The sequence below is a fragment of the Oryctolagus cuniculus genome, chromosome 5, assembly GCF_051225735.1.
Source record: "Oryctolagus cuniculus isolate XC-2025 breed Fujian yellow rabbit chromosome 5, ASM5122573v1, whole genome shotgun sequence".
Taxonomy (NCBI): domain Eukaryota; kingdom Metazoa; phylum Chordata; class Mammalia; order Lagomorpha; family Leporidae; genus Oryctolagus; species Oryctolagus cuniculus.
The window spans coordinates 33,815,521-33,835,644 of record NC_142871.1 but is presented as its reverse complement, the minus strand read 5'-3'; the positions used below and the strand labels follow the sequence as shown (position 1 = coordinate 33,835,644).

The following is a 20,124-nucleotide window of genomic DNA, read 5'->3' as shown; positions in this document are numbered from 1 at the left end:
TGGCATTGGAAGGGTTCTGTTGACACTGTGAGCTGTTGAGTCTGCACTGACACAAAGCTAGGGCTTCTTGTCAGGCAAAAACTTTTTTGTTGCTTCCGTCACTTGAAGTTAGGTTTCTGTCACATGTATATGTTCAAGTTCTGATTAATAGAATACATGAGTGAAACACTTATCTCAGCAAGTTCACTCTGAAGTGACAAATACTGCTCAGTGAGGAAGCACACCGTATGGGTATGTGTGTTCACCTGGCGGTCATTCACTGATCGGCACATTAAAGCTGTGCACTCTTCCATATGGGTGATATTCTTTAATTAAGAAGAAATCCTGTTGTGCATGGTAAGCCGTGCATGGTGTGAATAAACCACACCGCTTTCTGATTTTAAAAAAATTATAAAACTCCCTGAGAGTCCCAGGCTCAGCTGCAGACTGAGTCTCCTCCCAAGTTCCCTGCGCCCGGGAGGTAACTCAACAAATACGAAGGCACTGCAAAAGGCTGCTGGGAAATGGAATCAAAAATAAGTTTGTTTTGGTATAAAAAAAATGGAAACCCATGCATAATTTTCTCATGATATGCATTTTCCATGAACTTTGTGAAGACCCTGCACACTTACTAAATATGTAAACCTTGGGGTTTGTTGTTGAAACTTGAAAGAAACACTTGACTCTTAGTCATAGTGCACCGAATCTCTAAGCTTTGTGAGATCTGTGTGCCTCAGATCACGTATGTAATTCTGAAAGTGAGAACTGGGGACACAGTTATGGTTAGGAAAGGCTGAGACCTAAATTGATCTGCTGGTAGGAAAAAAGCAAGAATGCATGTGAAATAGTCAAGAAACAGAACAAACACCCCAGTCAGATGACAAGGGTGGCAGAGTCTCTCATGGACGTCCAAGGAACAAAACACACTGTGCATTATGCTCAGACTATAGTATTTTATTAGCAGGCTTTACAACTTAAATAATGTCTCGGGCGCGAAAGGAACAGCTTCCACTAATTCCAAATTAAGCTTTCAAAAGTTTACTTGTTGGAGGAACATATGTACGCTCAACACAAAATGCTTTTATTATAACATTCAGCAAATCTTAGAGTTAACAAAAAAAGGGGCCCAGTTCAAATGTCAACAACCTCAAAAATCCCAGTTTAATTACTTTTCCTTAAAATGTGTGCAGTTCAGTTGAATCAAAAGAGAAAACTGCAAATATTCTGTGGTCTGCCAGGAAGAAGGGTGCATTGCATGATAATTATATCTTCTAATACTGTTTCTCACACTTGCCATAAAATCTCAGCAAAGTCAATCCATTCACCAACATTTCGAAGGGAAAGTTGGTTTTTCAAATGAAAGCACACTAGACTTTCTTTCTCAGTTGGCAACTTTTTTGTGGGAGTGATTTTTAATATACTTCTTTGCAGTTAATTATATCTTTAATTTTTTCCCCAATTAAAAAAAATCAATATATCCGTACACATTGTTCCTTTACATGAATAACTGGATTCTTTAAATCCTGAGGTTAGTTATTTCATTGTATTTGGAGATGCTCTGAAATTCGGATCCATCATTCTTTTATCTGTAAATTTAAAAAAACAGCAAAATTTAATCATCTGCATGACCAGAACAAAGAAAGGGAAAATGACAGCGAAGTGATTTTTTTTTTGACAGCAGAGTTAGACAGTGAGAGAGAAAGAGAGAAAGGTCTTCCTCCTGTTGGTTCAACCCCCAGATGGCCGTTACAGCTGGCATACTTCGTGGATCCAAAGCCAGGAGCCAGGTGCTTCTCCTGGTCTCCCATGCGGGTGCAGGGCCCAAGTGCTTGGGCCCTCCTCCACTGCACTCCCAGGCCACAGCAGAGAGCTGGCCTGGAAGAGGAGCAACCAGGACAGAATCCGGTGCCCCAACTGGGACTAGAACCTGGGGTGCCAGCACCATAGGCGGAGGATTAGCTTATGAGCCGTGGCACCGGCCGCGAAGTGATCTTTATATTCAGAGATAACAGTTTACTTTTTCTTCTCCTCCTCAGTCACACTACTTCTAAGGTTTACTTTATAATATTTTATTTTCCTTCAGAAACTCTCTTATTTTTATAACCCAGAGAAGGACTTAATAAATTAAATGATGCTGTTGGCAACAAAACTAGCTAACATGTACTAAATGCTTTACATGTGCCAATTACTGTGCCAAGTGCTTTCTTTGCACAGACTTCACAACTCTGGGAGGCAGATTCCATAATACCGCGTTCATAAATGAATACACTTACAGGAAAATGTTCCTGTGGGGCTAGAATGGGTAGAGCAGCAACATCAATGGGCAGTTGAACCCTGAGCCCGCTCTGTCGGTCTCCACCCTATACTGCCTTCCACACAGAGTTACACAAATGATGTACATATCTCTTGGTGCCTTAGAACCTTAAAAAGATAGGTTTTATATGATTACATGTGTAACTGAATAAATTTTGACTCAATTTAAGCTCTGTTTTCAAAGTATTTCTCCAATTAAATAAATCAAATCATTCGATGCAGAAAACAATCATGAATTAATAAAGTCCCCTCTAAAATATAATATTCATAAGATTCATGCTAATTATGGTAGTGTAGAATTTAAATTATTGAAATTTCCTGGTTAAGTTTTGGTCATTTTCCCAAAACTCAACTGAACTTTGCGTTATATATAGTACACAGGTTTCAGAAACATCACTAAGATGTTAACCAGTTTTTCATGAAAACAAATGAGGGCTCTTCTATTAAACAAATCATTACTCCCAATGAATTCGATTCCTGCAGCCTCTACTCTTGTAATTTGGACTGCATGCCACAGCCTGGTTTTTCAAGACTTCCTTCATCTGGAGCAGAAGCACTGGTGGAGAACACAGCGTGCACCTCTCACAACAGATAGGTCTAAGATCAAACTTTTTCTTTCTTATCGTTTAATATAGTTTTAATTTCTTATCCTAATACCTTAATTGTGTTTCCCTTAAGCCATTTCAGTAATCTTCTTTCAAAGTAAAAACTAGACATCATAGCCATGTATATAAAACCAGTCACTTTCCAATACCTCAGTGACGACACCAGCAGCTATCGTAGAACCACTGTAGCGTAGCATAAACCTCCCCAGCTCCTTAAAGTCCTTATACAGCTCCAGTGCTATTGGTCTTTGTGTCTGTAGTTCCACCAATGCATTCTGGCCTTTAGTCAACAACCTTTTAAGGAGGGGGAAAAAGGAGCAAATGGATAAGCAATAGAGGAAATAACTGTAATAACAAGAACCTGAAAAATAAACATTTCACACTCAACACACACACACACACATACACATACACACACCCTTCCAAATGCAACTCTATTCTTTAACCTAAAATATTAGTTGTCCTAATCAATTCTTTCCCCTTCCTTCCCTCAAGAAATTGAAAAGTTCCATTATTTAATAAAGTGATAATTAAGGTTAAATCGTATAAGAAGGTATTAATGCAATGTTCTATGTCTTTTTTCTGGTAAAATTCTAATTCGTACTCTCTCCTCCCACATCCCTCCTAACCTCCACACATATTCCTCATATAGCAGAGGTTTAGGACAAAATCTTTTAAGAGGTTTTTTCACCATATAATACTTACAGGAAATGAAAGGGGCTGAGGCATGGGCCAGATTAGAAATGGTTGCAAAGATACAAGCACACAAAAAATTCCTAATCATGGGCCCCAGCTCTACATTCCCTGTGAAGGAGACATTCCAAAGGGTCATATTTTGAAAGTGTTCTGTAATTTAACTTTGATGTCCTCCAGAAGGATGGGGGACAGAAATCACAAATTCTGTGGACAACTAGTTCAGGGACAGATCAATCAGTTTCTAAAAAAAAAATCAAATTTTTCAAATATTAGCTTTGGATAATTTCTTTTCTTTTTAAGATTTATTTATTTGAATGGCAGTTACACAGAGAGAGAAGGAGAGGCCGGGAGAGAGAGAAAGTCTTCCATCCACTGGTTCACTCCCCAGATGGCCACAGCGGCTAGAGCTCTGCCAATCTGGAACCAGGAACCAGGAACTTTTTCCAAATCTCCCTCATGGGTGCAGGGACCCAAGCACTTGGGCCATCTTCTACTGCTTTCCTAGGCCATAGCAGAGAGCTGGATTGGAAAGTGGAGCAGCCAGGACTCGAACTGGTGCCCATGTAGGATGCCGGCACTGCAGGCAGAGGCTTTACCCACTGCGCCACAGTGCTGGTCCCAGCTTTGGATAATTTCAACCCTAGATCTAATTCCTTAAGAACAAGAACAACTAATATATTCATGACTTATGCTAAATTTTGTTGTCAAGAAAGTTCACTTCCAGTCTGCATAAAGCAAAAAAGGGTTTATGATGTTCCTGAACTGAAATGAAGGAGAGGTCAAATGGTATTGGTGCAACATAGAGAAAAGGACAAAGCTCCCAGTAAGGTGACAGGGAAAACTAGCATGAGAATACAGGAAGCCCTAGCACCCCTGAGCTAGGATTTTGTAACAGGAGCAGTGAGGGCACAACTCAGGTTTAGGTATAATGAGTAAAACTTCAGATTGAAAGTTCTCCAAATCAACTGCCTGGGTCAAACAACCTGGCTCCTGCATGAGAATACGGTTTACTTAAACAAGGGACTGGGTTAGAATCCTGCCTCTGCCACATGTTCCACTTTGCTAGCTGCTTCATACGGGTGCTGAGACTACAAATCATATGAAAGCACTCTGACTAGAACTGTTAGTCACATAGTGACAACACGTCTCTCAGAACACCCTGAGACACTCACGTTAGAAGCTACGGGCTCAGGTCAAAAATAAAGAGCCACCTTTATGAGAAAGGTAAAGAAGCCCTTTCCTCCTAACAGAGAGCAAGTGTGGGTTCCCAGCAGTGGGGGGGTTCTCTCTCCACTTGCAGCCAACCCTCTAACACCCCCCATCACCTCTGGCCCCTCATGCAGGTGCAGAGGATGAGGAACACCCCAGGACTGAAAATGGGGGATTTTGGGTGGGATTCCCCATGGGGTTGAAGTTGAGGAAAACCCCAAAGCTGAAGCAGTCAAGCCAAACTGTGCCTAGCCTTTAGTTGAATCAGGGTAAGAAACCCGTATGCTGTAATAGTCACATCTAGTCTTGCGTCTTTTGTTTTTATTTACGGTGCTTAATTTTACAGAAGTACTTCCTGTGCAAAGTGCCGACCTTTTCTCAGTCAGAGGCACACTGTCCACACCTAGACCTGGATATTAAGTGATAATCAGAGGAACTGACATGCTGGCCACCTCAGCTGATGGCTCCAGGTGGGCTCTGAGCAGGAAGAAAAAGATTTTTTCCAAGGGGGGAAAAAGGCATTGCTACACAACATGTAGGTCACTGTCCTCTTAGCGTAGGGAAGGACCTCACCAAGGAGGTGACAAGGTAAGAAAAGCGTGAATCTGAAATCTGGAATCAGTGGTTAGACATAATTCAAACTCATCATTAAAAATGTAGGCCTGCAGCCAGCACTGTGGCGTAGTGGGCCAAGCCTCCACCAGTGGTGCCGGCATCCCATATGAGAGCCAGTTCAAGTCCCAGCTGTTCCTCTTCTGATCCAGCTCTCTGCTATGGCCTGGGAAAGCAATAAAAGATGGCTCAAGTACTTGGGCCCCTGCACCTGTGTAGGAAGACCCTGAAAAGCTCACAGCTCCGGCCTCCTGGTTTCCTATAAGCTCAGCTCTGGCCATTGCTACTATTTGGGGAATAAACCAGCGGGTGGAAGTCTCTCTCTCTCTTTCTCTTTCTCTCTCTCTCTCTCTCTCTCTCTCTCTGCCTCTCTGTAACTCTTTCAAATAAATAAGTCTTAAAAAAAAATAGCATGGTTCAAACGTAGGCCTGGTGTTTTCAATGCCTTTATTTTTATCATGTAAATGTATGTATGTATATATATGAATTTATATTTACATTTTTAATTTCCATTCACATCTCCTACCACAGTACACAACACAGAAATTATACCAAGTAGTCACACATAAACATGAGCTTAAATATTTGTTTTTATGTTTGTTTTAGTCTAATGCTTGGAAAACATAATTTCTGGAAGAAAAATGGATTTCATTTGCCACGAATGATACAAATGGATCAGTGTGAAGGGAATTCACTTAAATTGTTGTTAGTATTTCTGCACTAAAACACTCACTTGGGCTTCTTCTTCGTGACTTCACCGGTGCTTTTGTTCAAGACGCTAATCAAGCGTTTGATCACAGCAGGTTCACTGACAGTCTGGTAGTGTAACAGCACCTGAAACAAAAATTGCTAACACTAACCACCGGTCACTGCAGCACCGGCCACCTTGTCTTTAGGCGCTTCCTTTAATTCTATCCAGTTCAGGGCACTGCTTGCAGGCTTTCAGGGTCTCCAGCTGCTTCCCCTAAGACCCACCGCTCTATCAGGAGGTTGCTCCACTTACCCCAAGGGGAAGGCCAAATCTCTACCCCACCAAGTACTGTGTACATTTTAGTCAACTGCATAAGCTTCCTATCAGCTTCTTCCTCTATAAAGACAGAGGATAACACTATCATAGGGTTGTTGTAAAGATTAAGAGAATTTATCATTTACAACAGATGTTACTGTTGCTATAATTACATACAGTACTACGGAACTTGGGATTGAATCGCAATGGTGCTGGCATTTACAGAGTTGTGATGGGAATTCAATAGGATGAGAGATACTGCCTGGCACAGCAATGTTCAACAACTGTGAACGGCTTCATCCTAAAAATGAGGGAAGGCGATACTATCATATACAGTAGCAACCAACCCACTAAGTCCCAAGTTTTCAATTCTGAAAATATTTCAAAGTTATAAGCGGTATATTTACTGCTCAATTTAAGTCTTTATAGTGTCCTTATAGGAGTCCTATATATAGAACAATGAGACATAATGGGTGAAGGCATTCATTGAATTTCAGTAATAATAATAACATTAAATTTTATCTGTATGGGAGACAGATCTGCATGCAAATCACTTTCATTTGGGGCAAGTTCTTAATCCTCTCCTCCCCAAATCCCCAGCCTTACATTCTTCTCACTAAAACAAGGAAATCCAGATGTTATTTTAAAATAGTGCCTGGCACATGGTAAAACAGTTAATTAATTGATGACCTTTTATGTTAGTGATTATTGTCCATGTTTTACATGTAAGGAAAATTCTTATCAAAAACTGATAATTTAATGTGGCCATGATGCTATGTTTCTGAGATGAATTTTACACTAGCTCTTCCCACTTCAGCTTACCAAGGGGCCTGTAGAAATCACAGAGATGGAACTTCTCATTTTATAAAAGAGGAAGCTAAGGCTTATATGGGTCCTAATTCAAACCAGAACATACATAGGCTGACCATCTTCATTCAGTTAACAAGATTTTAGTGTGCAATATGTCTACAGCATAGGTATGGTAGAAAGAGAAAATCTTAACATTCTAATTCACATTATATGTGCAGATATCTCAAAAAGTTTGTGGGAAAATATAATTAAAAAATGTTTCTTTCAGTGTAAAAATATTTTGAAATCCACGCATAGTTTTCCCTTAGTACAAATTTTCCATAATCATTTTGAAGATCCCTCATGCATGGATTTCAAAATAGTTTTATATCAAAATAAACTTTATAGGGGCCAGTGCTGTGACACAGTGGGTTAACGCCCTGGCCTGAAGCGCCGGCATCTCATATGGGTGCTGGTTCAAGACCCGGCTGCTCCACTTCCGATCCAACTCTCTGCTACGGCTTGGGAAAGCAGTAGAAGATGGTCCAAGTCCTTGGGCCCCTGCACCCATGTGGGAGACCCGGAAGAAGCTCCTGGCTCCTAGCTTCAGATCAGTGCAGTTCCGGCCGTTGTGGCCAGTTGGGGAGTGAACTGTCAGATGGAAGACCTCTCCCTCTCCGCCTCTCCTCTCTCTGTGTAACTCTGACTTTCAAATAAAATAAATAAAATCTTGAAAAAAAAAAAGAAAAAAAAAACAAAATAAACTTTATCTTTTAATTACATTTTTCCAAGAAGATTCTGAAGTAGTCTCTTATAACCAAAATCACTCATAATTCGAAATAATCTGTAGCATGGTACAACAGCAAAAATAAATAAATAAATAAAACTATACATATGTATATGTAATATATTAAAAACAAAAATGGATTGGACTTCAGAGTGAAGGTGATGAATAAGGGGTCCTGGCTTAGGCATTTGGATATTCAAAAAAATCATAACCTCTCAGGGTCTCCACTTTCTCCTCCATAAGCAGAGACAACACTAATACAGGTCACGTTCCTTTATCTGTGACTCCAAAACCCCAAAAGACAGAAAAGCTAAAGTTGTCTCTAAAGTCTTTTATAAACCCTTTTAAATAGAATATATGGACTAGAAGTGAAGCAATTTGCAAGTCTTACTGATCTCAGTGACGATATTAACAAGCTGTGGTGCAGACACATCGATGTGCTTGATTACAGGAAGTTGCCCCCTTCTCTGTCAGGGGTTTAACACAATATGCATGGGACATTTACCTTTCTAAAATCCTAACACTTCTGAATTTTGAGACACACTAGCTTGAAGGGTGTCAGATGAGAGCAGGGAGTCTGTGCTTCGTGTGTGTGTGTTTTTTAAAGATTTTATTTATTTATTTGAGAGGTAGAGTTACAGACAATGAGAGGGAGAAACAGAGAGAAAAGTTTTCAGTCCGTTGGTTCACTCCCCAAATGGCCGCAATGGCCAGAGCTACGCTGATCTGAAGTCAGGAGCCAGGTGCTTCTTCCTGGTCTCCCATGTGGGTGCAGGGGCCCAAGCACTTGGGCCATCCTCCACTGCCCTCCCAGGCCACAGCAGAGAGCTGGACTGGAAGAGAAGCAGCCAAGACTAGAACTGGCGTCCATTTGGGATGCAGGTGCCACAGGTGGAGGATTAACTTACTGTGCTACGGCGCCAGGCCCATCGTATGGTGTTTTGAGAATCCACTTGTTTAGGGTCAATAAAGTATAATGAACTACATAATCTGTTAGGTGGCAAAGTAAGTTGTGATTTTCCTTAAACCTCTAGGTTTAAGGTTTATCCTTCTAAAAGTCTGAATGAATGTATGGTTTCCTGATTTTCAACAAGGGTGCCATGATCATTCACTAGGGAAAGGAGTCTTTTCAATAAATTGTGCTGGGAAAACGGACATCCACAGGTAAAAGAATGAACATCAAGAGTTACCTAACACTGTACAGAGAAGTTAGCTCAAAACCAATCAATAACCTGAACATAAGAACTAAAACCATACAAATCCTGGAAGAAAACATAAGGCAAAAGCTTCAGGACACTGGATTTGGCACCGATTACTTGGATGTGACACCAAAAGCACAGAAAATGACAAGAAAAAATGACCTGAACTCCATCAAAATTTAAAACTTTTGGGTATGAAAAGAATTAAAAGGTAACTCCTAGAAGAAAATTTTTTCAGATTATAAACCTGATAAGGGATGAATACTTAGAGCATATAAAGAACACAGTGAAAGTGAAATCATTAATTTAAAAACGGGCAAAGAACTATTTCTCCAAAGGTTCATAAATGTCCAAGAAGCACATGAAAAAAATGCTAAACATCATTTATCATTAGAGAAACACAAATCAAAACCGCACTATATCCATTCGTTTGGCTATTATTTTAATAAAAAAAAATCTCTAGAAAAATGGAAGGTAAGCATTACTAAGAAATAAAGAAGTAGAGAAAACAGAACCCTGTGCAATGCTGGTAAAAATGTAAAATGGCGCAGCCACTGTGGAAAACACTTCAGTGGTTCCTCAAAAAGTCAAACACAGAATTACCACTGATCCAGCAATCCCACTCCTGGATCTATGTCCAAAAGAACTGAGAGCAAGGACTTAAGCAAACACCTGCACAGCCCTTTCATAGCAGCATTATTCATAATACTCACAGGATGGGAGCAACCCAAACTTCCACCAACAGACAAATGGACAAATAAAACTGTTACATACACACACTGCAATGTTAATCAGTCTTAGAAAGGATGAGATTACAGCGTTCGTGTGTGTTTTCAACTTACAGACAAGTTCAAGAAATCTGCTTTTGCCAGTCAAAACTGATTGTTCAGTATGAGTTTTGTTACGTACAAGAAGGAATATTATGACACCTAAGGAAGTTAAAAGTGATGTAGGTACTGATAACCACAAAGATTGCTTCCATGATTAAAGAATTTATAATTTAAAAACACAATATTAAAGTAAATAATAAAATACAATTTTTCAAAACTATAAAAAGGGATGAAATTTCTAACTACATGCGACAACATGGATGAAGCTTAAAAACATTATGCTAAGTGAAATAAGCCATATACAAAAGGATGAATAGTATATGATTCCATTACATGAGGGACCTAGAATAGACACCAAATAGAAAGTAAGTTGAACAGTGGTTACCTGGGCATGGGCAGAGGGGACAGTGCAAAGTTGTTTGATAATGGGAACAGATTTTGAGTTTGGGATTATGAAAAAGTTCTGGAAATGGATAGAGGTAATGCATTGTGAATGCATTTAATGCCACTAAATTATATTTTTTAAATGGTTAAAAATGGTAAATTTTATGTTATGTATATTTTACCATAGCAAATAAATAAATAAATAAATAAGTCAAGGGGCTGGTGTTGTAGCACAGTGGGGTAAGCTGCTGCCTGCGATGCTGGTATCCCATATCAGAGCACCGGTTGGAGTCCCAGATCCTCTGCTCCAGCTTCCTATAATGTGCCTGGGAAGGCTGAGGAAGATGGCCTAAGTACTTGGGCCCCTGTCACTCATGTAGGAACAGGGATAGAGTTCCAGACTTCTGACTTCAGCCTGGTCCACACCTGGCTGTTGTGGCCATTTGGGGAGTGAACCAGAGAATGGAAGATCGATCTCTCTCTGCCTTTCATATAAATAAATAAATAACTAAACTTTAAAAAAAAATAAAATATAAATTCAGTTAAAATTTAATCAATTTTTCTGTTTTTCCTCATAAAAATGTAGACTTTATCATATAAATGAAGGCGAATTTAAAAGCATGGATACATTATTAAGCAATTAGTTATTAGGGTGACATTTTAATTGTTAGGCAGCCTTTTCTTGGCTACAAAAACCCACTTTTTTTAAAGTTTATTCCCTCCAAAAGAGAGTGGGTTGATTGACAGAGTATGACTATTTTTTCTGAAACTTATTTCATCCTGGTATTTGTGAATCAATATTGCACGTAGAATGTCATAAAGTAATGCTGAAATACTTTCAATTCATGCTTATTTTTAAGAAACTACAGTAGACAGGAAGACAGTATTACTATTCAAAGTAACTGCTGAACTCTTAACCTCTCTACCTCTCCATTGGCAAACACTATTATTGCATGAGTAAGAACACGCAGTAAGCAAGCTCTCCACCTTCTCCGCGCAGGACACACCGCTTTCTATGAATGAGTTCCATGCGCTCACAATCTATTAAAGGGTAGTAGTTACCTGCTGATCCAATACACAAGTTTTAACTGGTCTATAATTAAATATCTTCAATTATAACAATGTTTATGAAAGGGCACCTTTATTTTTTAGTGTATGCAAGAAATGGAATATTATTATAAAAGTACTTAACTAGTGTCTCCAAATACGATTTTATATGCTCAGATTTACACAGAAATACATGACTGTAAGCAAAGTATACAATTATCTCAAATAAAGGTGTATAATTATAAAATGAATTTAGATGAGTGAAATCAATTTATTTCCAACATCTAAAACACTATGACTAACTTTAAAAAGTTGAAAGATCAATCCCATGCATACATGCAACTGGTCAGTGATGACCTGGAAACCAACATCAGATTCAGGGTCTGAATAACTTCCTTCAGCAAAATTTAAATTTACCATATGTAAAGGATACCCAGAATACAGCTAAATATCAATACATGCATAGGTCAGGGATTATATACACACACAAAATGTGCTAAACTACAGTCTATGAATTATATAAATATAGAACAATCTTATTTTCTGTACATTTGGTTTTCTGCAATTTTATAAAGCAATCCACTGCTTTTGTAATCACAAAAACTGCAAATAAGCATGTTATACCTAAAAATATTAGGTAAACTTCAGAACAGAGTAAAAGTGTTATTTACCATTTTCCCTGGATGAATTTTATTGCTATTAGTCTATATTGTACTAATTATGAAATATCTTCTCAATCTCGCTTTGAAAAAGTCCTTAGGCTCAAGGATCAAAATAAAAAAAAATTTTTTCAAATTCTAATTTTGTGTTTTTCTGGATTACAGTAAAGAGATTAACTGAAATAAATATAACATCACCATTGATAAAGGAAGTTGTTATGTTTTAGGATAAAGTTACCTTAAATTTATGAAAATAATAATAAAATATTTTGAAACTTACAGGAAATCCTTTAGTGATAGGAATTTCAATATTAAAGATGAGGATTCGGGCTCTGAAACGAGTACAAGCTTTAATCGGTTCTTTGGGACCACAAAATATGCAGCCAACACTGTAACCACAAAAAACAAAAAAGAAGAAAGGTAGCTGGGTGACAAACTGACATCCAACAGGAATATCTCTAAAAACACAAAGAAATAAAAACAATTAAGTAAATCAGAGATTTTATTAATACTTTCTTCTGAGGTAAGGTATGGCTTTAAACCATCAGAAACCTTAAATTATTTTCATATATTACAGCTTTCTTTCAAAGAACATGCCATGTATGTCTGCTGACTTGTATTAATTGCAATTTTAAGTTGGTTTTGTGTTACAATTGTACTAGTATTATCTTTTGCTAAGTCAGATAGAAAACTGAGTTGGTGGATTGCAAAACTGATGCACATTTCCAAAACAACGGGTGCTTAAACTCATTTTCTCACTTGATTTTGATGATATCCATCCCAACCAAAGTAAGGCTAACATGGTCACCCGCTGCAGCCCAGTCGACAGGTTCATCATGCAGAGTGATTCCTGGAAATGAGTAAGAACCAAAGAATACAGTGAAACACCTCAATATTAAACCATAACAACCAAAAGAGCTGGGTGATTTGTGCTTCATCAGCCACTACTCATCATTTTCAATATGAATGAGTTGAGAGTGAGAAATGTAACTGTGAGCGTTGAGGAAAACACACTTCCTCTCAACTTGACTCTTCTAGAATACCACTAAACACGAAGTGCCCACAAATGGCTGACTCCTGATTATTTCTCATCGTAAGTATTCCAGTGCTTAATCTGAATTTCAGATGGTCTTTTTAGCATCTGAACTACGTCAGACTCAAAGAGAACCTCTTTCCAGAGACCTGTATATTGATAACTGGTCATACGAAAAAAAAAAAAAAAGATTAAGGAAATAGTAGCAAGAAAATGCAAGTTTAAAGTGGCCTCCGAAGTTACTCTACCTAGAGACACTGGCTCATTTATCTAGAGAGCATCCTGGAGACAGTCCCGGAGAGCAGATCCCAAGCATAACATACAGTTACCTTATTGAAAGGCTTTTCAAATCGTTCAATGTTTTCATATTTTAATCTTCAACAGTCAGTATCATTTTGACAGTCAGTTACAATTTCACTAAGACCTTATTTACTTTGGAGTTAAAACTAAACTACTTTTTAAAAATCTGCTGCCTCAACTTAAGGCTTGTTTAGCAAAAGAATTCTGCAGATGAACACCTTTTGCAGTGCAAGTTTCATTTGGAGGCATTGCTAGTAGTCGGTCACCAGTTGGATATAACCAGCTTCAATTTTACCAGTCACACAAAATTCAGATCCTTTATTATGTATTTTCTTATTTTATTAGGAACATCCATGCGTTAAATTCCCTTCCACTAAAACTCATCTCCCCGGAAGGCAGCAGAGGATGGCCCAAGTCCTTGGGCCCCTGCACCCACGTGGGACACTGGGGAGAAACTCCTGGCTCCTGGCTTCAGATCAGCTCAGCTCCAACCATTTGCACCCAATGGGAGAGTGAACCAACGATGGAAGACCTCTCTCTATCTCTCCCTCTCTCTGTCTGTAACTCTGCCTCTCAAGTAAATAAATCTTTCTTTTTGTTGTTGTTAAAAAAAAAAAAAGTATTGTAGCTCTTGAGTGCTTTAAAAAAGAAAAGCAGGGGCCAGCATTGTGGCACAGAGAGTTAAGCTGCTGCCTGCAACACCTGAATCCCATATGAGTAGTTCAAGTCCTGGTTGCTTCAGATCCAGTCCAACTCCCTAACACGCCTGGGAAAAGTAGTGGAAGATGGCCAAAGTCCAAGTTCTTAGGGCCCTGCCACCCAGATTTGAGACCTAGATGGAATTCCTGGCTCTGGCTTTGGCTTGGTCCAGCCGAGACCATTGATGTCATTTGACTAAGCACACAGAAGATACCTACCTTTTTCTCGCACTCTTTCTGCCTTTCAAGTAAATAAATTTTTTTTAAAAACTTTGGTTTTCATTCCCTCCCCCATCCTTAGATGTAGAGTAAACTTTTTTACCTAATCAGATATTTATTAATTTCTTATAATCTGCAAGAAATTTGCTTTTAAAGTAAGCAAATTAATTCAAACAAAATATGCATTAAAATTTTTATACAGTAGTTGGGCACAGTTCTACAAATTAAAAGAGGGAAATACTAAAATTTAAAATATTTTAACATTTCCAATATATTAATACTTCAACTTAAAGTTGTTAAAAATAATTATATAGTATAAAACAGATCTGGAGTTTTACATTGAAGACAAATGCTTAGTTGAAGTCAGATTGGTAAATACAGAATTATAAACTTTCAATCCGAATTTCAAAAATAACAACTTGCATGCAGAAAAAGCTAAATGATTATAAGGCACCATGAAAAATATGGACACATTTTAGATCTCTGTAGTTTGATTTCTCTTTTCAACATTAGGTTTTTCCGCATTTGCATCTTACTTTCTTACTTGAGTCCTCCTGTAAAATACACACACACACATACACACACACACATACACATACACACATTTGGTATAAACAGGCTCAAAGTTATTAACTTACTGTTGCTCTGAAATACACATTCCAGAACAAGGCAGTAGCAGCCTGCACTGCCACTGCCTAGTTAAGAGTCAGACTGGGATCAGATTTCTAGAGAATACGATCTTAAATGCATCCATCAGGTGTGCACACATCTGGTTAACATCTGGTTAAGCCCTAACTAGGCTTCTCTAATCAATGTCAAAAAAAGAATGCTACCACAGTTAGAGTGCTTATGTACATATATACACAAATAGTCACAACAGAAAAAAATCGTTTAATGTTTTCACATTTTAATCTTCAACAGTCAGTATCACTTTGACAGTCAGTTACAATTTCACTAAGACCTTATTTACTTTGGAGTTAAAACTAAACTACTTTTTAAAAATCTGCTGCCTCAACTTAAGGCTTGTTTAGCAAAAGAATTCTGCAGATGAATACCTTTTGCAGTGCAAGTTTCATTTGGAGGCATTGCTAGTAGTCGGTCACCAGTCTGGATATAACCAGCTTCAATTTTACCAGTCACACAAAATCCAGATCCTTGATCTGCAAAACAGGCCAAAATCTTGTGGTTCATACAACAATCTTCTCTGTTGATATTATTAATTATATTTAGTTCCAAAGTATGGTTACATGAAAATAATACTAAATGTAATTAATATCACTTCAGAATCTTTAATAGCTTTACTAAATATGGCATGACACATTCTTTTATTCTTTCAAATAAAAATATTCATATTATAAAAAAATGGAAGTTGATTCCTTTCTCAAGTATTTATTGAGTTATTACTAAGCACCAGGCACTATACGTCCCTATCTGTAAGGAGTTCACACTAGTGAAGATAAAAACAATTGCATTACCTGAGGCTAATCCTATTTAAAATATATAATGGTAACAGGAAAAGGTACTCCAAAGACTCCATGAAGGGGCCAATGTACACTTCATCAGGCACTCTGATGGAGGACAAGGAGTTTCTTACAGGTAGCCTGAGGGGGTTTCCAGTAGGAAGAAGAAGAAAGACACTGCCCACCCAGGAAACGGATGTGCTAACAGCCATGTGTCACTTGGGGGCCAGGGGACAAATGGAATAAAGAAGGAAAAGCAAGACATGAGGAAACACATTAGACAAGGGAGAAATAACAAAAGGGGCTCATAAATGACACTTATGGTCTGAATTTCATCCTGCTATTAAATGCTGGAAAACCAATAAAGAACTCTGAACAAGTGACATAATAGTGTTTCTGTGTTACAATGGAAGCCGATGGAAACTTACAAACTGACCAAAGCAAAGGAATGAATTCAGAAATTCAGGAGTAAGGAATGACACGTGGGGAGTGCTGAGAAAAGGATAATGACAAAAAAGGGAGAAATGTGAAATGCTGCATTCACTGTGAGAAAGGAAATGAAGGAACAAGATCCATCTTAGCCTTGGTGAATGTGAAGTGTCTATAGACACCAGTGGAGAAGTTCTATTTCAGGGGGCACTAAGCACACCAAATTCATGAGAATGATACCCCAGGGGCATGCCCCTAGGGAGACGTCCAGCATCAGTTAGATCCATGTGCTGGGACAGTAAGAGAACAGGTTTGGGTTGGAGACACAGATTTAAGAAGGATCAAGATGTGAGACACAGAGGAACTCAAGGATGTCATTTCAAAGAGAGCATATGGGATAAGAAAGCCAGAACAACAGGAGGCAGGTGCTGTGGCATAGCAGATAAAGTTGCCACCGGCAGTGCCAGCATCCCATATGGACAGCGGTTAGAGCCCTGGCTGTTCCACTTCCAGTTCAGCTCTCTGCTAATGCACCTGGGAAAGCAGTAGAAGATGGCCCAAGTCCTTGGGCCCCTGCACCCACGTGGGAGACCTGAAAGAAGCTCCTAGCTCCTAGCTTCAGATCAGCCCAGCTCCAGTCATTGCAGCCATCTGGGGAGTGAACCAGCAGATGGAAAATCTCTCTCTCTCTCTTTGCAATTGTGCCTTTCAAATAAACAAGTAAATTTTTAAAAAACAACAACAACAAAAAACATCATTTCAGAGAGAGAACGAGGAGTCCTAAGAGAAGTTAGAGAAATACACTAGCAGGAGAAATGTGGTCACTGAAATTAAGAGAGAAAAGTTCCAATGAGGATGTGGCTGTCAGCCTCAGAGTAATGCCAAGTTCAAGTAAGAAAGAACGAAAGTGTCTATTAATTTTGGCAACCAAGAGGTCATCTGACCTCAGCAGGAACACACTAGTGGGAAGGAGTACAGACAGAAGCCAGGGAACAGTATGAAGAGAGAACAAGAGATGAGAAAGTAGAGTAAGCAAACATTTTTAATTAAAAAAGAAAATAACTATCTCTTGCATATTTGATGGATATTGAGCATTCTGGAAATCACTTTCTCTAGTAGAACACTGGAAGCTACTGATGATAAATGTCAATTTCATTGTATGATTTCTTTCAAAGTACCTTCATTCATTTATTGCTTGTTAATTTATTGAGCATGTGCTATGTTGAAGGCACTGAAGTGAATTCTGCAGATTTGGATACAGAAGAGACAGTACTTATCCTCAAGGAATTCACAGTCTGGGTAAAATAAATACACAGCACAGAAACAACTGCAATACTTCATGGAAAATGCAATGATAACAAAGGGCAGAGAGAACACAGCTTGGGAGATGGGTGTGGGTAAGCATACTCCACATGGTCCTCTGTAGCCTCTATTATCAATTTACTGATGATCAACTTCAAAATCACTCATCATTGCCTACTCTGTGTAATGGAGATTTGGGGGCCACTAGTATCTTAACAGTATTGGTTATCCGATGATATAACGATCACATCCTTTAATTTATGGAGATCTTATTCTGCTTCCTGTTTATAGTGTTCTAGGTAGGGTTTTATACACTTACATTGTTGGGTTTTTATTAGAACATCTTCTCCATTGTGAGTTTATCCTTCCTTAGTGTTGGCATACCATACAGAGTTTCCTTGTATCTTACAGTTCCTCTTTCTCATAGTTAGCTATTCTTTATACTAAATATCCCTCTTTACCAATGTGTGATATCTGTCTGCTAACTGGACGCAGACTGTTAGAGATGAGTTTAAAAAAAAAGAGCAAAACATGGAAATATGGGCATGCACAGTGACAATAAAGATCCATGTAGTTAAGAAATTGTGAATGATCCAGTTTGGCTGGAGGACATGAAAGCTAAAGGGATTTAATGAGAGAAAAAAATTACAAGATTACAAAGATAAAGGAGCGGGTTTACTTAAGTGTGGCACACGAGTATAAGATGGGGAACACTGAGTGAAGCGAAGGATTCTTTGAACAGTACAACTAAGTGGGTACAACTGTACACTTTAAGATTAACTTGACAGTGATCCTATATGGCATGCAGAAAGGAGCATGTGAAGGCAATGTAAGAATTCAGGCCATGACAGGAGGAGAGAAGGAAAAGAGGGAGCCATGAAGAGGGAGATTGTGAAGGTAGTAGCACTCACCTTTGAAAACATCAGACACACATAATCTAAAAGGCTTATCAATGGATCGTTGAGGAGGCTTGAAGGAATCTAGGGGGAAAAGGACAAAATCAAGACTGAATTCAAAATGTAACTTTCCTGACTCATTCAAATGAATCCATTATATTCCCAGTTCTATAAAATTATCACTTTTTATAAATACTAATAGCAAACTATTATTTACATAATGCTTTGTAATTTATGAAATGTATTCACATGTCACACCACATGCTTTCAAAACAGGGAACTTAGCCTGTTGACTATCAATCCTATGCATTTTTTGGTAAAATTTATTTTATTTATTTGAAAGGCAGAATCAGAGACAGAGAAAAAAACAGACAGAAAAAGATCTTCCATCCACTAGTTCACTCTGCAAATGGCTACAATAACTGGGACTGAGCCAGGCACAAGGCAGGAGCCAGGAATGCCATCTGAATCTCTGCCCAAGCACTTGGGCCATCTTCCACGCCTTCTCAGGTACATTAGCAAGGAGCTGGACCAGAAGCTGGGTAGCCAGGACTCAAACTAGCACTCTGATATTGGACACCAGCATTATAGGCAGTAGCTTAACCTGCTGCACCACAACGCCTACCCTGAATCCTATCGTTTTTCATACACATTACTGTCTCCAATAAAGAACTTTAAAATTGTCATTAATATCATTTATAATGCACTGAAGTTAGAATGGCAGAATACTTACCAATGTGTTCTAATAAACATAGTCCTTTATACCACTTTGTGAGCTCACTTGACTGAGATCTTGTGATTAGGTTTTCACCACTGAGACCACTTGTAGGGATAAAAGCCACATCACTCTCCTATGAAAAAAAATGGAAGTATGAAGCTTATACAGTGATGCTTCTATCTTATTTTCAAATGTTTGTTTATTTTTTATTGGTAATGCAGAAAGAACAGAAAGAGATATCTTCCATTTGCTGGTTCACTCCCCAAACTCCTGCAACAACCAGGGCAGGGCCAAGCCAAAGCTAGGAGACTGGAACTCCCTCTGGGTCTCTCACAAAGGTAGCAGAGACTCAAGTATTCAAGCTACTGTCTTCTGCTTCCCAGGATGCACATGAGCAGGAAGCTAGATTGGAAGCAGAGTAGCCAGTATTCGAACCAGGCTCTCCAATAAGGGATGTGGGTGTCCTAAGTGGTGACGTAACCTGCTGCACCTCAAAGCCCACCCCAGTGGTGTTTTTAAAAAGTTAAAAAAGATTCATCATTACCAGAACTGCACCAAGTTTGCAAAAGCAACAACGATCTACTTTTCAAATGCATAAAAAAAAATCACAGAACTACAGTACAAAAGTCTGATCCAACAGTTTCCAACTTCTGTGATGTTTGTGGGAAACATGAATATTTATTCTAAAACACTCATACATTTTTATCTGGTTAAATAAGCATTTTATAGTCTTGCTGTAGAAATTCTTTTCTACAGGCTTCCACATTCTTCTGTGATCTCCCCAAATCTACACTGTCTGATAATTTAACAGGTGGCAAAGTCTTTTACTTAAACAAAATCCAAAGCAAACACAATTTTTCCTCCCAAAGTGAAGTAAGCAAAAACATATATAACCATGAATATTGGTTTTCCTTTCTCTCTCTCTTTTTTTTTTTTTTTTTTTTTTTGACAGGC

The 20,124-nt window shown here is 38.5% G+C and overlaps 1 protein-coding gene and 1 pseudogene across 2 annotated transcripts in view; one reads left to right on the top strand and one right to left on the bottom strand.

Moving 5' to 3' along the window:
• Positions 1-912: 912 nt before the first annotated feature.
• The window catches only part of HBS1L (HBS1 like translational GTPase), a 91,643-nt gene continuing 72,431 nt past the window's right edge, over positions 913-20,124 (bottom strand). The window contains exons 11-18 of one of the 2 annotated variants that reach the window (XM_051854308.3): positions 19,186-19,303; positions 18,468-18,536; positions 15,421-15,525; positions 12,875-12,965; positions 12,396-12,504; positions 6,148-6,248; positions 3,047-3,191; positions 913-1,565 (exon numbers count right to left, since the gene is read on the bottom strand). In XM_051854308.3, coding sequence (XP_051710268.3) covers positions 1,554-1,565; positions 3,047-3,191; positions 6,148-6,248; positions 12,396-12,504; positions 12,875-12,965; positions 15,421-15,525; positions 18,468-18,536; positions 19,186-19,303 — 750 coding nt within the window. In that variant the 3' untranslated portion in view covers positions 913-1,553. Of the gene's footprint in view, positions 1,566-3,046; positions 3,192-6,147; positions 6,249-12,395; positions 12,505-12,874; positions 12,966-13,666; positions 13,784-15,420; positions 15,526-18,467; positions 18,537-19,185; positions 19,304-20,124 lie in introns of those variants that run through there. The other variant, XM_089332651.1, reaches the window with a different exon arrangement.
• On the top strand, positions 10,012-10,117 carry LOC149126461 (small nucleolar RNA SNORA40; annotated as a pseudogene).